The sequence below is a fragment of the Salvelinus namaycush genome, chromosome 8, assembly GCF_016432855.1.
Source record: "Salvelinus namaycush isolate Seneca chromosome 8, SaNama_1.0, whole genome shotgun sequence".
Lineage (NCBI taxonomy): Eukaryota > Metazoa > Chordata > Actinopteri > Salmoniformes > Salmonidae > Salvelinus > Salvelinus namaycush.
Genome location: NC_052314.1, coordinates 19,914,370 through 19,930,486, shown reverse-complemented (window position 1 = coordinate 19,930,486; position 16,117 = coordinate 19,914,370). Strand labels below are relative to the sequence as shown.

Genomic DNA, 16,117 nt, shown 5'->3' with positions numbered 1-16,117 from the left:
CAAGTTGTAAAAACATCTCAAGGATGATTAATGGAATCAGGATGCACCTGAGCTCAATTTCTAATAGCAAAGGGTCTGAATACTTATGTAAATAAGGTATCTGTTTTTTATTTGTAATACATTTGCAAAAATGTCTAAAAAACCGTTTTCACTTTGTGTGTAGATTGAGAATAAAAAAAAAAAAATCAATTTTAGAATAAGGCTAACAAAATCAAGGGGTCTGAATACTTTCCGAATGCACTGCACATTGATTCTTCGTCAAGGCACAACTTGTACAAAACATTTGAAGTCTGCAAAGATGTGGGAAGTACAATTTAAGGGGTCAAAAACATTTTACCAAGGATTATTGCTCACTCAATTACTGATTTCCCTTGAAGATCAATAATCATTGGGTTTTATTACATTATAACATACCCCCACCAACCCATTCCAAAGTACTTTAACTTTCTTTTGACCAGCAAGGCACTCAAACTAACATCTTCTTTCAAAAACAGCATACAGAAAAACAATATGAAAATACTCAACATAAAAACTGATGAAAGAAAATTGTAATCATTAAATTTGCTGGTAGTTAATCATGATATGGTCCTCTTCAATGAGTGCTGCTCCATCAACGCAAAGTCAAAATTACAGGCGTAGCCCTTCTTGGTAAGAAAAATGAATACAAAGAAAGAAACATCGGTAAACAATGTCCAAATACATTACAGTACAACAAAACAGGCAAAATCCATCTTGTCAAACCATAGATGCACTTCAAGCAGTAAAGGACTTTTGGAGGAGTTATTGTAATGCACAATTGCATGCATTGCTTGTTTGATGCCATCAAGGCCAAAACAGACACTTTAGTGTTTTAAAGCATAAATTATAAATACTTTTCATGAATCCATATTATTTGAGACCATCACCATCTTCAACCAATCTATCTTTGTAAAAAGAAAAGTTGTATACTATGGGTACACTATTATGGGTATGTATTGGCAACTAACAAAGTAAGTCAACAAATTAACATACATGAAACATGAAGCCCCTTTGCTACTTGTGGAGAGAAAGTAGAGTAGCAAATGCAGGCCTGAGAACCAGTGAAGAAAAAGGATATGAGAAAGGAAAGTTGTGTTCGCATTATTTGGTTGAGTATTAGCCTTCCTGACCAAAGTCCTCTGTGAACTTCTTGAGTTTGTCCAAGTCCTGCTCGTTCACAGTTGGCTTGGTGTTGTGCAGTGACCTCAGCATATCAGCCTGTGAACAGCACATCACAAGGGTCAGTTAGCATCACATACTTGCTCCCTCGTGTTCAAAATCAAAAATATATATGTTTTTGGGGTTCTTCTCACCATGCAAACAATGGGCTCCATGAGTTTCTCCCCATTAACATCCATCCAGGTCATCTCTATGGCGTCTGGATCTCCTGGTGAGCATGGGGTCAAGAGATCGTCTACCACGAGGTTGGGATGGTTCCATGATGACCCTTGGACCTGGGTGTATGAAGAAGAACGCATGGGCAGAATTGGGACATCGATTTGTGATAGCTGATGTTTCATTGACAGTGTATTCATATGACTCAATGCTTCCTTCACAACTATCAGATGAGGAAAATTAAATGAATTAAGATTCACTGCACCTAGGTGAGCCCTGTCCCTGTTGAATGTCAGACTGTCACATACCCGTTTGAAGTGAGTGGCCGACTGCACCTTCCTGACTGGCTGCATGAGGGCGTCCCTTACGATGACGCTGATGTCTGCTCCAGAGTAGCCTTCCGTCTTCTTACCCAGGGTCACATAGTCTGATTCAGTGAGCTCATTGGGGGTGGAGCCCAGATGCAGCTTGAACATGAAGGAGCGGGCGTGCCCCTCAGGCAGAGGGATGTAGATCCGCTTCTCAAACCTGAGCCACAGAAACACGACAGTTGTGATATCTGATATGGGAATGTTTATATGGAGATGCAGCAAGGGTCATCCCATTATTTATCTCTAATGTTTAACAATCTGTTTAATAAGAGTCACTTGGTCCAAAAATGGTGAATAATACATCTTCACAATAAGATAAAGGACTTGAGATCATCAGAAGATAAATATACACTGACCTTCTCCTAATAGCAGAGTCCAGTGTCCAGGGGATGTTTGTGGCTCCTAGAACCAGGACTCCCTCATTATCATTTCCAACACCTCAGAGAAGAGAGATAATTATTTAAATATACAGCTGATTCAGTCAAAAGGAAAGCCAAAATCTAGCAAAAACAATTGTTGTTTAGTTGTTCTGGTGACACCGTACCAACAAAAAGGTTCAGTGCCAAACGACATAGTGGCCAAAGCAGTTGTGTCAATACTCAAGGTACAAGGTAATCAGGATCTGAGGCCAGGCTTTGTGTAAACTGTACAGTCTGTCAGCCCAGTGGCTGGCTCTCTCACCCTGCATCTGGACCAGGAACTCAGTCTTGATGCGGCGGGCTGCTTCACTCTCGTTCTCACTCCTGGAGCCACACAGAGAGTCTATCTCGTCGATGAAGATGATGGAGGGCCTGTTCTCCCTGGCCAGGCTAAACAGGTTCTTCACCAACCTGAAGACAGAAAGAGTTGTGGAGAGTGAATATGAGACCAAAGGAGAAAAATACAGAGGAGAAGGAGAGAGATAGGTATGTATGAGCAATATCCTTTTAAATACTATATTGATTTGATTGCACAGCAACCTGCCAACCCTCCTTGCCCCATTACTCACTTTTCACTCTCCCCCAGCCACTTGGACACCAGGTCAGAGGAGGAGATAGAGAAGAAGGTAGAGTTGTTGGCTTCTGTGGCCACAGCCTTGGCCAGATAAGACTTCCCTGTACCAGGAGGGCCAAACAGCAGGATCCCTCTCCATGGAGTTCGCTTTCCTGGACACCAAAGACAAATATACTTAGGTATTCTTTATTGAAAACGATTTACTCTTCAGATGCACTGCTGCAAGTCATAATACATCTGTTAATATCTAGAATGTTATGTGTTTCTTGAATTCCATAATCCATACCGGTGAAGAGGTGAGGGAATTTGATGGGCAAGATGACAGCTTCTTTAAGGGCCTCCTTTGCACCCTCAAGCCCAGCTACATCATTCCACTTGATGTTTGGCTTTTCCATGACGATGGCCCCTGTAACATAGATAGAAGTCGGTGAAATGTAGTACGGCAAATAGGGATGTAACAAATGTTAAAATGTTCTTAACGTTTAAAGTGCCATTTTTTTCTGCTTCAACTGAGAGAAGAAAAAGACATGTGAATTCACAATGCAGACATGGTCCTGCGTCTGACCACTAGGGGGCAATGCAGTTCAATCTACCACAGTCATGGCTACCAGATGGCGCTCACCTTACTGCTGTCCCCCACCCACTCAGCAACGAAGGTAGTTAATGCTATCTTTAGGTTCTCTGTGGTGTGCCTCTCATCCATGTCCTCAGTGGTTAGTACATGGGACTTCATGTCCCACTTCTCATCAATGTGATGGCTCGTTGCGGTGATGTATGACAGCGTGTCACGTATGGTGTTTGAGATCTTGACCGTTGTACTTCCAGAGCAATCATTGTACAATTTCTGTACAATTTTCTTTTTACAATTTCACTGTACAATCTTGTAGTCTGGTTCTAGATATGCCATTAGGACATTGCCGCCGACATTCTCTACCCTTAACAATAGCTGCATATCAGCTGCAACGATTTCTGTAATCAGCGCTGTGATTTTCTCACTCCATCCCTTATCGCACTTCTTTCGTGTGATGAGCCTGTTTAATGTCTGTTGTTGGGGGCCTGCGCTGTTGCCAGCAATGGGTTGGGGCTCACGGTCATGGTGTCTCCCTTTCAGATGTTTTAGCATTGCACCTGTTCTGCCTCTGCACTAGCTCAATTCACCACCTTCTCATTTAACTTCTTAAAGTATTGCCATAAAGGACTTCGCTGCTGTCGCTTCCCTGTCTCACTCTCTGACATTTTTTCCAACTGTTAACAATGATGATGTGTGGAGCCCTTTATATCTGTGGGAAATAATTTGAAAGAAGCATTTCTCCTCCTACTAACTTTACAGCATTGTTGGGTTAAGTATTCGTTTAATTTGTATTTTTCCATTTATGAAGATGATCGGGACCTGTTAGTGGTAGTTTTGTGATAACTGCACTGTGAACATCGTTTTTTCGGTTTAAGATTTTTGCAAACGTTAAAGATCCCAATTTAGTTTAAACGTTCACACCCCTAACGGCAAATAGCGCTTTTTATCATTCAAATCAAATACAGATTCAGTGCCACAAGACTGCATCAAAGCTTTGTATGAGCCACACTAAAAATGCTGAACAGTGAAGTAGCTGATGATATAACTCACCTGAGAGTTGATTTTTAAACTTCTTTTTCTCTGGGTCACCTTCACCTTCATCACTGTCATTCCTGCAAAAGAAAAAGAAAAGTAGTTTGAGATCACTGTACTGATAAGGTGGCCCACCTTTATGCCACACAAAAAGTATAAGCACAGTTCAAAAGAACCAAGAATCAGATCAGAATGAAGGATTGGTGAGGATAATAACACATCTCAGGATTTCTTATGCTCCCTCACCCTTTGTCATCAGAGCCGGACTCCTTGACAGGCTTGGCTGGAGGGGCCTTATCCTTCTTCTTCAAGTATTCCTTCAGCTTCTCTGCTCGGTCCAGGTACTCTGCACACTTTGCCCTGATGCTCTGCTTGGCCTTGTCTCCCTGGGCCTCATCTGCAGGAAGAGGAAATGTAACAGGTTGGCATCACATTATGTCCAAGGCTGGGTAATCGTCACACGTGGGTCATTCAATGTGAAAGTGAAACAAAGCTGTTAAAGCTGTTTCCTGAAGAAATTGTTAATGTTGATCCATAGCTCCTAATGGGGTCATTCAAAGTTCATTCCAAACTCTAAGGTCAAAGGTGCACAGTTCATAATCATGTCAGTCACACATATATCAGTAAATGAAAGGGAACAGAAAAACAAAGTAGCCTATGTAGATGTTCTGTGTTTGCAGTATAAATGCAAATTAAGAACTTGAAAAAATAAGTAACAGGAAGTTGAACTGAGATAAGAGACAACTCACATTTAACAACATGAAGGAAGTATTGAATGGAATGCTGGTACAACCGGAGAGCTTCCTCGTAGTTTTTAGCCTTATCCTCCTCTGCAGCCTTGCTTGCAAGATCTATTGCTTTCTGTAACACAATGCATGGGCTATGTTAAAGGAGAACCATAACAAGAGAGGGTAGAGCATTAGCATGACGTCATGATCTTGCGGGCGCTATGTTAAAGAAGAACCATAACAAGAGAGGGTAGGGCATTAGCATGACGTTATGATCTTGTTCCGCAAGATGTCACAAAGGTATGTCAAAATGGCATTAGTAAATGGAAAATCAGTAATCATACACACTTAGTTGATGCGAATTCATTAAATACTTTGGGTCAAGAGAGACATTAACTAGACAAACGTATATTAACGCCATCTGAACCCACAGTAGACTAACGATACAATCCTGTGTTAGCTACAGTAGTTAGCTAACTTATTTATTTTGTCTCTGGCTGGAGATTCACTCACCTGTAAATTGTTATTAGCCATGGGTGCTGGTTACGTACGATGGTCAAAATAACCCACCGTAGAATTTCACTCGTCTCAGTAAATCAACGTGCAATAGCTATAATACGACGTTAATAGCTCTGGTTAGTGTGTTGTTGTCATTTTGGTGACAGTTCTTTAATTCTTCGGAATCTCTTCCGCATCAAGATGTCGAGTGTCACTTCCGCCTATGGTTTACACGTGACATCAGCACAAAAAGAGACGAGAGCTTTTTCTGACCTATCGTTGTCAATTTACTGCGGTCAATTTCACAGCCTATTCTTAAAATCTATGTGCATTGCATATGCGATAAATAAGGTCAGACAAAGAGCATCAGACACATTTGCATGGATTCAGTTTCTTGGTGATTTATATATACACTAGATGACTATTTAAGGGCGCTGTGTTGAAGCCACCGTGCCTCCATCTTGGCACTCCCCACTGTGGTAATTTCTTGGGGGAAGCTATAAAAATGCATTAATTAACGTCTACATTCGTTTTTGCCACATTTACTCTATTACAGACACCTTAACGCATACTTTTAAATTATATTATGTGAGCTAAACATAAACATTTAAAATATCTAAAAACATTGGTTGTATAATTTTTTGAGATGACTAATGTTAGTGTCCCCACTACAACAAAAAATGCTTAAATACATGTAATTTTGTCATTGAAACATTTAATTGAAAACCCGTAGAATTCCATTCATTGCTATGTAGGACTGCTCCTACTGGAGTGCCAATATGGCCGACCGGTGGCTTCAAAGTCTCTCAATGGCCAAACTGAGCATCTAAATATCCAGAGTTTATATAGATCATTGGTACCAACGGCAAGTACACTGACCTCTAGTGACTTGTTATTATAGCACATGTTATTGACTTGGTCACAGGATAAATGTTTTTTTTTCTTCCACATTCATCTTTTATTTAACCCAATGTACAGTATTGCATTTACTAAAATTGCAGAAATAAAAAAAATGCAAAATATTTAGAAATATCACAGCACCAGGATACAATATTTTAGAAACTAAAACTATACAGCAAAGTTAGAACACCTCAAACGAAAGGATGTACATGGCAAAATAACTCTAGCCACAAACGGATGCATTTTGGTAGTAGGCTACATATTGATATGTCCAGTTACGTTTACTCCAAATAGCATTGTATTTTCTGAAGCTGCAATTGAAAGCAAGCACCATATAAGTATTGTAGTGTGACTGAATCCTGTTTGTTTGTTCTCTGTTGTTCGGAGCCCTCGGTGCATTTCTCTCCATAAAACAACCATGGTCTAAGGTGGGAACTAGGATTGTCATCAACTACTTCCATTTAAGATTTGTGGTCGCAGAGCACTCAGGATGCGATCACTCTTTGTAAGATCTGCTGGCAGTTCATTGTTCTGCAAAGAAAACAAAACCAGTCATGAAAAAATAATCAACCAGAGCGACATCCTAAAATGCATCCTTCTCCTCTGCTTTGCTTCTTCTCCCCTGTACACACTGCAGTGATTTACCTTGTTGGGTAGTGTGGGGTCTGCATTGGCCCCGAGCAGAAGGTTTACACTTTTATGATTGCCACCCATGACAGCAGCGTGGAGGACTGTGGAACCATTCTGGAGAAATGGAATGGTGAAGCCACTTAACTAACGGCTGGTTCTTATCACTGAAACACTGATGTTTTACAATACAATGTTTCACAATATACTTCTGAATAAAAACTACTCCTCTGGGTCATGGCGAGACAGGATACGGCAAAGAGCAAGCATCACTGCCTAGATATCTTACCTTGAGAAGGCCCATTGAAGGGGAAAACTTGAGGAGCTCCTCAATGACACTGTTGTGTCCTTTGAAAGCTGCCTTGAATAATGCAGTTGACCCATCCTTCAATAAGATCAAAAGAAACATGAGACATTAACATTTTAATTCCCCATTCAATATATAATATGCCTTACACAAAGAAATGCATTTCAATAAATTACTTGATTGAATATATTGATGGAAGACAATCATCTTGTCTTTGTCAACCCACTGTGTAACCACTGGGTTGCTAAAGGACAACATACTTTTCTGTCAGCATCCCGATCTGCACCACGCAGAAGTAAAACCTTCACTACTTCACTGTGTCCCATCTGGGCTGCCATCCACAGGGGGGCTGTGCCATCCTGGAGAGGAGGGATAGTGAGGGAGGGGGGTGAGAGAAAGAAAATGGAGACAAAATACAAGGAGGAAGAGGGTGAGAAGAGAAATGAAGAAGTCAGTCCCTCTATTGAAGTCCTCTATTATTGTATGGGGGAGTGGCCTCACCTCCCTAGGGTGGTTAACTTTGGCTCCAGACGACAACAGTTGACGTATGACAGTCACATGACCCTCCTGGGAAGCAAGGAAGAGTGGGGTGGCACCATCCTGAAACATGATATTAGAAACATGTCACAACAGCAAAGCAACTGCATGACAAAGTTATGCAATGTATGGCTTGTTCATGAATAGTAACACATAGAATGGCACTGTTGTGGGTACAATGGATCTTATAGAAAGGAGAGAAAGAGGCTGATGTTTTGATGATGCAAAAAACACTATTGTCAATCACCAATATCAGAACTAGTAGTGAGCAGAGAATCACTGTGTCAAAATTAATGTAAGCCTTACTGTATTGTTTTCATACAAACATGTAACATAGTTACACTGAGTAATCCAATCCCTTCTATGTGTTGCATAAAACAAAATACATCTCATGTCTGACTCAGCGGTAACCTGAGAGGGTCTTCCAGTGGGATTTTGGTGTGTTGTGGACTATAGCATTGGACACTGTGGGGCTCTGCAGGAGTGTGGGAAAAGGACAGACATAGTGAGATGAGATAGGTGTTAGGGATGCTCACATGCAGCTGGTCATGAACATTGGCTCCATTCTTCAGAAGAGTGTCTACCACCTTAGAGTGACCATACTGACAGGCTGCAGAGAGGGCTGTGCCACCGTCCTGCCAAACCATGAGAACACAGATTAGCAACATATCCTGCAGTGACTGGCACATGGAATATGACTATACACAGCAGGCATCCAACACTGGATCACTGCTGTCAGCATATTTTGTCTGCCTCCCTGTGATGTTCTCTCTCTCTCTAAGTAGGTGACACGGCATACCTTTGTCTGGAATTCAGTTGAGGCACCAAATTCAAAGAGGAGCTTTACTACTTCATTGTGTCCCTGCTGGGAAGCGAAGAAGAGGGCAGTGGAGCCTGTCTGAGGGTGGAAACATGCATTCAATGTCAGGAAGACCTTAAAAAGGACATACACATTTTCTCAACGCTTCAAACATCTTTACTGCTTATTGTTTCTACTTTGACCACATTGGTCTCAAAGCAACATCAATAATGCAACGCTAATTTCAGGCGCTGTACTACGGAAAAGCAGATGGTTGCAGTTTATCAAGGAGCAGCACTAAAACCAAGGTATTTCTTCTAATGACACCAAGGTGTACAAAAGTGGGAGTATACTTTACCTCTCTCTGCAGGTTAATGTCAGCTCCCTGCATGATCAGCTCACTGGCACAGTCACTGTGGCCATTGTAGGACGCCACCATCAGGGCTGTGGTGCGAAACTGGAAAGAGACCGAGGGATCACAATCAATCAACACCTCAGTTCAGTCAGATCATTGTCTACATGTCATTCAAACTGCACATGAAAGAAACCTGGGGGTCTAGATTTTTTTGTTTTTGTTTTGTTTTGTGTTTTGATTCTCCTCCAGACAACATAATTGCACACACAGCCCTCCAAAGTACCACCCCTTGTCTGATGCTCCACCCAATCATTCACATTCCCTAACCTCTAGAGAAAGTTGCTGAAACATACTTGAACTTATCAGCGGAGACTTGACATAGCATTACATTTCAAATACCACACAACAATAAACAATTAGATGTGACACACATGGAAGCTGCAAGCACCTGAACATGAGCAGACCTACAACACATTATTGAGACATACATACACCTGCACACATCCACACACCTGCACACACACACACACACACACACACACACACGAGTTGTAGCTCTCTCTTTCTCTCCTACCACAGGTGGTTTATGGGTAAAGCGTGCAGCTGAGCCGCCAGGGCATGCAGCGTCCGTACACTGTCTCTGCAGTCGGCATCCACACGGCCACTGTTGAGCAGTAACTGAAGCAGGGCCAAGTTCCCCTTCCGAGCTGCCCAAAACACAGCATTAGCCAGGGGCGTCTCCTTCTGTAGGACAAACACACATGATACAACATCGAACAGACACAAGTGTCAGATAACAGACCTGTAACCAGACTAAAAGACACTATCTACAGTATCATCCCAGAAGTCTTGGCAAGCAATTTCTTTGCTGGTGTTGGTCAGACAATGGAGGTTATAGAGAAAACCATTTAAAATGAGTTGCAGTCATGCTCTTCCTGTTCACAATAAATATGAGAATCAATATGGACAGAGGTTCTTTGCACACGCACACACGTTGATTATGCTCTTGCATTGGGTATGGTGTGGTTATATGGTCTCTGGTCTGGTTGTGTGTGGTCTCTAAGAGTCCAGCTCCCACCCACTTATGTAGGTCCAAATGAATCTGGGTATATTTAACAGACAAGAAAAAACGCAAACATCTAGCAACCCAAAAGTTGTGTTTGAATTTCATCACCATATCATTTTAGCAAATGTTCAACTACATACTACGTTCTTAGCTACTTTGCAACTACTTAGCATGTTAGCTAACCCTTCCCCTAACCTTAATTAACCCTTTAACCTTAAACCCTAGCCTAGCTAAGATTAAATTGTCATGTCGCTGCCACCTGGTCTCATAGCATTTCGTATTATTCTGTATGCGGCAGTAGCCTAGTGGTTAGAACGTTGGGCCAGTTCCCGAAAGGTTGCTGGATCGAATCCCCGAGCTGACAAGGTATAAATCTGTCATTCTGCCCCTGAACAAGGCAGTTAATCCACTCTCGGCCGTCGTTGTAAATAAGAATTTGTTTTTAACTGACTAACCCAGTTAAATGAAGGTTACATTTAAAAAAAATCAGAGACATGCTAAGTTTCGTATGGTATGTTTTAATTTGTGGATGTCCTTCCATTTCTTATGATAAATTACAATTCGTATATGTTATGAATTGCAAAAACGTACAATATGTTATGAATTACCAAAACGTATGATATGTTACGAATTCCAATTTGTTGTTGCTAACGTTGGCTAGGTGGCTAATGTTAGTCAGAACAACTGGAAACTTGGAAAAATGCAGGTCAAATCATGATGTCAGTGATCTTCAGGTCTGAAAGTCTGAACTCTAGAAAGTGGGCCGAGTTATCGAATTGGAATTTCGAGTTGGATGACCATTCAAATCGATTTTTCCCTGTCGGAGCTTGTTTATTTCCGAGTTACCAGTTGTTTTGAACGCGGCATATGTCCGGGAAAACCATGACCACGAAGGTAAAGCAGCATATCTAATTTCCATTACGATGTTATTATTGCCCGCAAACCCCCTGCGATGTATTAATTTATTACGTGCGCATAACTCACCATAGGCCTATTCATAACAGCACAGATTAGAAGCCATGTACGCAAAATAAGTAAACATTCGTAGTGAGTAGATTATATTAGACTACTCTCTCTTCATTCCAAGCATGGTTACAGTAGCCTATGCAGTAGTAGCTGTAGCTCTAGTTTAGATCCCTGTAATATGGATATCTATATATAGTGGAGTTGAGTCAACTCAGCTACATATGCAGGAGAACGTTGAGATTACCTTGAACGACATCCTGTGGACCTCATTCGTGACTCATATTTCTTGCGAATGGGTTGTTGCTGCTAACGTCCCGATGGGTTTAACTGTAATAACGGCTGTAATTCGTTTTACCACACTGACTGCTCCAAGGGTGTCGGCGCGCTGTTGAAAAAACAACACGCAGCAAATCCTCTGCAGTGCCGCTCCAACCACACAGACAGGCGCACGAGTCACGACCGCTGCAGCTATGTCTGATTCGATTTCTTGGAGTCGTTTGTTCAACCAAATGAAACGAGTTCGATTTGGTTACAGTTTCTTTTTAGCGGTAGTAGTTTATTTATCCTGAGGAAAAATAGACTGTTATTTTATATGTTTTTTTTTTTGTTACACATAATCCAGTCCTTGCTCCTAATGCCCCTAAACTCCAGAAAGTCAGCCATACAACTGTATTAGGGGATAGTGAGGTAAATTGAGGCATTTTAGACATTCAGCGTCACTCTGTCGAGGGAAATATAGTATTTTTTTCTAACAAAGATATCGACATATATTGTTGTCACAACTTACCCTGGGTATGGGGAGAACAATTTACCCCAGGTAACGTTCTGAATAAAAGGGCAACTACACCCTCCACATTTTTGGGGGATTTTTCCCAGACCCAAAAAAATGTCTGCTGATGTGGAGACATTGTTGTGGAGCTGTTTGGATGTTTTTTTTGTGTGTGGCAAAAGTAGAGTATACCCATTTCTCCAGGCACCACTATACCACTGTATTAGCCCACACAGCTGTGGTTATATTTCTTTAGGTTTAGGACCTCATTTTGAAGCGTATAGAGACCCCAACTGACATATAGAACAATCTTAAAATGATCTTTCTACTTGCAAGCTTAATGATACCTCTAACAAATTAATTTGACTTGGTGAAAATCAGTTTTTTGGACCTAACTTGCTTAACACTTTTTCCATGTGGTTTCTTCCTTCACAAATGAAGACCTCTTCCTAAGTATGTGGTCAAATTGTTAATTGTGTGTATGGTTTCCTAGAAACAACGGTGGCTCAATTTACCCCTTTGGCTCTCCCCTACTGTGTCTGTGCTGTGACACAGGCTACCCTGTATTCTTGGATGTTGAGCAGCTGTTTCAAAGGTATTATTAGTTTGTGCCAAAATTTGGGACTGGAGAAGAAACATGACTGGTATAAATACTATAGTATTTAATGTAGTGTTTTTGCTGACATTACTATAGTATTCCCTGCAGTATTTACTGTAGTATACTGTTGTATTCGCAGTTAACTATAGTATAAATACTGTAGTAAAACAAAACTATAGTACATGCTATAGTAATTAATATAGTGTTTTTGCAGATTGTTGTATACTGTAGAATTTACAGTAGTGTTTTTGCGTCTATAGTATACTGTAGTATTTACTGTAGTGTTTTTGCGGACATTACTTTATTATTTACTATAGTGTTTTTGCTTTATTATCTTTGACATAGAAGTGGAGGTGTTCTCCTCCAGGATACCTACTGGAGAAATACTAAAAGAGCACATTTTCCATAACCTTTAGGTAGCACATAGAACCAAAAACAGTTATACCTGGAATCGAAAAGGGTTCTCCTATGTGAACAGCCAAGGAACCCTTTTGGAAAGCTTTTTTCTAAGAGTGTAACACTTAAATATCAGGGTGCATAATTGCAGGTAACCTGTGGAAGGAGAAGTTGTTTTGATTACTATTTAGTTGCAAGCTTGTAATTGGCAGGTTTTTAGAGATGAGCTGTATATAGAGTAGGCTATCATATTTTCTTGGCACTGCTAAGCTGTTTTTGTGATGAGTGCCAAAAAACTGATATGGGCTACTTTGAATAGTGACATGCTGTGTTTACACTCTGTGGCCTGACATTGTCTAATAAGAGGGTTTCTGTCCCCTGTTGCCACCTCCCTCTTGTGTGTAGGTGATGAGGTTTCAGACAGGCCCAAGGGGAGGACACCCTCCATCACAGGCAATAAAAGAGGGGGTGATGACCAGTCATGGTCAGAGTGTAGAGTTAGTCTCAGAACATGAAGACAAGACAGCCCAACTTTCCATCAGGTGAGTGCCAGGTTATTTACATTCATTTAGCCTAATTTCTTATCATGATTGCATTGTTTTAATAACATAACATTCAGAATCGCAGAGCGTTTATAGTGTTTCCATATAATTCTCTATCTAATATGGTATAAATTGCAGCAAAGTAATTTACAACAGAACACAATACATTTGGTGAAACACTTTACTCTGATCATCCATCCTTCCAGTCCAATGGGCCAGCCTCATGGGGAGAGCTGTGCTGCTCTCTCTCCTCCTGTCTGATCCTCTCCACGTGGCGTCAGACTCAGACGAGGAGGTGCAAGAGCCATCAGAGTGGCAAACATGGAAGAGGAGCAACGGTGTATCCTATGACGAGAAGGTTAGATGTTATTTTATACACATACTCATACACACAGACTGTATAAAAAACACATCCCAATAGTTACTGTAGGCTAGTAATCTGCATATTGGCCTACATGAAGACACATTGTAAATATTTAGGAAGTCATTCCCTCCCTCCAAGACACACACCTTAACAATAATCAACTACTTTATTTGTTTGTTCATTCTGTTCTTTCCTGAAGCGGGATGACATTGAGAGGAAGGCCATATGGGAGGACAACATGAGAGTGATTGATGAGAATAATAACAGTTTTCTCAGAGGGACAAAGATGTTCACCATGGCCATGAATAAATATGGGGACCTGGTAAGTGACCATCATCATCTTTACTTCTCTTTAGTACAGGATGTTATAGTCCAAGGTACTTCTATGAGTTACTTATAATGGTCCACTTTGAGCAATTTTCACTGAGAGCTGCAACATTCCCATTTAAGTTCTCATTTCTGTCCATTTGTATACATTATGAGAGATTGTTCTTATTGCAGTGTATTGAAACAGTATTTTCCCATTATTCATTGATTCCTTCATACATTTCATACTAAATCACTTTGGAATTTCTCTCTCTTCAATGCGTAGACAAGGCACGAATACAAGCGTTTGCAAGGTGCCATGATAAATAGCAAAATAAAGAAAAGAGGGAAGAATGCATCAGCTCGAAAGCTCCGTGCCAGTGCTCAGAAGTTAGGGTCTGTTACCGTTGACTACAGAGCCATGGGCTATGTCACTGAGGTCAAAGACCAGGTGAGGCTTTGCTTTAGAAAATTTAAGTAGAATTTCAGTGCAAACTAGGAAGTGATTTTAAATCCATGCTGTCTATTGATTTCTCCTCACAGGGCTATTGTGGCTCCTGCTGGGCCTTTAGCACTACGGGGGCCATCGAGGGACAAATGTTCAAGAGGACAGGTCAACTGGTTTCCTTGAGTGAGCAGAACCTTGTGGACTGCTCCAAGCCCTACGGCACATATGGCTGCAGTGGGGCCTGGATGGCTAATGCCTATAATTATGTGGTTCAGAATGGGCTTCAGTCCACAGACACCTACCCCTACACATCAGTGGTAAGTGTCTGACTGGGGACATTCCTGACCATGTACACCAATGTTACATAATGTTAATAGCAACATGATTTAAGAAGTACAATGGCTGAGGATAAAACACATTTCTGTATTTCTAGGACACCCAACCCTGTTTCTACGACAGCAGTCAGTTGGTTGCCAGCATCACTGATTACAGGTTCATACCCTCTGGAGATGAGCAGGCCCTGGCTGACGCTGTGGCAACCATTGGCCCAATCACCATCGCTGTGGATGCAGATAACCCAAGCTTCATGTTCTACAGTTCAGGTTGGTTTTCACTGAATTCTTTGACGGTGGTGGACAGGTAAATGTAGTGTTTTGTTTCCCATGACTGTACATATTAACTTTGATAAAGGTTTTTTATTCATTTTTTAAAAATGCATTTGCCCTGTCTGAGTTTGCCTCATTGTAACCAGGGCTATTATTGGTCTAACAGGAATATATGAGGAGCCAAGCTGTAACCCCAACAACCTCAGTCATGCGGTGCTGCTGGTTGGCTATGGCTCTGAAGGGGGGCAAGACTATTGGATCATCAAAAACAGGTGGGTGAATCACTGGTGGGAGTAACATGGTTTACATTCTAATAAAATATAATAAATTGGTTACTTTTTCATATACATATATGTAAGACATTTGTTGTACATAAATGTATGCATGTTTTCCTTTTCTTCCCAGCTGGGGTACTGCATGGGGAGAGGGTGGCTACATGCGAATGATCCGGAATGGCAGTAACACTTGTGGCATCGCAAGTTACGCTCTGTATCCTATTTTATGAACCACATAAGTGATAAAGTGTCAGAGACAGAACATATCATCTTGGTGTTGGATAGGTTGTCAGAGGTTAATAAAAAGTATTGATTTGGTTTATTTGTGGGGGTGATGGTACCAAGTATTCTGTATTCTATACTGTATTACTCTGAGCAATGCTATGCCTGTATTGCACTGTGATAGAGAATAAAGTTCAATTGAATTGACCTTTGACTGCGATTGTTTTTAGATTTCGACCGACTGTGTCAGGCTGGTCTAGAATTTGATGTTCCTTTGAACATTTTGGATTGAATACAGGACTGGATATAGCACTAGATATTGTGCATCAAGGTATCTGACGGTTTGTGTTGAATTTGAAGATATTTCCTTGCACAGCGAGGCATCAAGGTATCTGACGGCTTGTGTTGAATTTGAAGGTATTTCCTTGCACAGCGAGGCATCAAGGTATCTGACGGCTTGTGTTGAATTTGAAGGTATTTCCTTGCACA

General features: G+C 41.1%; 3 protein-coding genes across 3 annotated transcripts; 1 reads left to right on the top strand and 2 right to left on the bottom strand.

The window, feature by feature from the left end:
- Nucleotides 1–371: 371 nt before the first annotated feature.
- Nucleotides 372–5,750, bottom strand: LOC120052493 (vacuolar protein sorting-associated protein 4B-like). The gene is made up of 11 exons (XM_038999437.1): nt 5,562–5,750; nt 5,070–5,181; nt 4,567–4,717; nt 4,339–4,400; nt 3,004–3,123; nt 2,713–2,869; nt 2,406–2,554; nt 2,081–2,162; nt 1,662–1,881; nt 1,332–1,472; nt 372–1,236 (listed from the first exon to the last, which is right to left on the bottom strand). The coding sequence occupies exons 1-11, from the start codon at nt 5,580–5,582 to the stop codon at nt 1,135–1,137; spliced, it is 1,317 nt and encodes a 438-aa protein (XP_038855365.1). The 5' UTR covers nt 5,583–5,750; the 3' UTR covers nt 372–1,134.
- A 1,074-nt stretch (nt 5,751–6,824) lies between these two features.
- On the bottom strand, nt 6,825–11,362 carry LOC120051823 (ankyrin repeat domain-containing protein 29-like). The gene is made up of 10 exons (XM_038998706.1): nt 11,348–11,362; nt 9,705–9,815; nt 9,075–9,173; nt 8,717–8,815; nt 8,454–8,552; nt 7,882–7,980; nt 7,641–7,739; nt 7,363–7,458; nt 7,092–7,190; nt 6,825–6,977 (listed from the first exon to the last, which is right to left on the bottom strand). The coding sequence occupies exons 1-10, from the start codon at nt 11,357–11,359 to the stop codon at nt 6,894–6,896; spliced, it is 897 nt and encodes a 298-aa protein (XP_038854634.1). The 5' UTR covers nt 11,360–11,362; the 3' UTR covers nt 6,825–6,893.
- A 2,015-nt stretch (nt 11,363–13,377) lies between these two features.
- Nucleotides 13,378–15,636, top strand: cts12 (cathepsin 12). Its single transcript, XM_038998925.1, has 8 exons — nt 13,378–13,408; nt 13,615–13,766; nt 13,972–14,094; nt 14,365–14,529; nt 14,622–14,843; nt 14,960–15,128; nt 15,298–15,403; nt 15,537–15,636. The coding sequence occupies exons 1-8, from the start codon at nt 13,378–13,380 to the stop codon at nt 15,634–15,636; spliced, it is 1,068 nt and encodes a 355-aa protein (XP_038854853.1).
- Nucleotides 15,637–16,117: the final 481 nt, after the last annotated feature.

What these genes read in the sequence shown, in the direction of transcription:
- LOC120051823 (XM_038998706.1), bottom strand. An exon ending in ACATTAACCTGCAGAGAGAG is followed by an intron (nt 8,816 to 9,074) that starts GTAAAGTATACT and finishes TTCCACCCTCAG; the next exon opens with ACAGGCTCCACTGCCCTCTT. An exon ending in ACCCCACACTACCCAACAAG is followed by an intron (nt 6,978 to 7,091) that starts GTAAATCACTGC and finishes TTTTCTTTGCAG; the next exon opens with AACAATGAACTGCCAGCAGA.
- LOC120052493 (XM_038999437.1), bottom strand. Translation starts at nt 5,582, where the DNA reads ATGGCTAATAACAATTTACAG. An exon ending in ATTCCCTCACCTCTTCACCG is followed by an intron (nt 2,870 to 3,003) that starts GTATGGATTATG and finishes TTTGGTGTCCAG; the next exon opens with GAAAGCGAACTCCATGGAGA. An exon ending in CGGCCACTCACTTCAAACGG is followed by an intron (nt 1,473 to 1,661) that starts GTATGTGACAGT and finishes TCATACACCCAG; the next exon opens with GTCCAAGGGTCATCATGGAA.
- cts12 (XM_038998925.1), top strand. Translation starts at nt 13,378, where the DNA reads ATGAAGACAAGACAGCCCAACTTTCCATCAG. An exon ending in ACAGCCCAACTTTCCATCAG is followed by an intron (nt 13,409 to 13,614) that starts GTGAGTGCCAGG and finishes CCATCCTTCCAG; the next exon opens with TCCAATGGGCCAGCCTCATG. An exon ending in TCACTGAGGTCAAAGACCAG is followed by an intron (nt 14,530 to 14,621) that starts GTGAGGCTTTGC and finishes TTCTCCTCACAG; the next exon opens with GGCTATTGTGGCTCCTGCTG.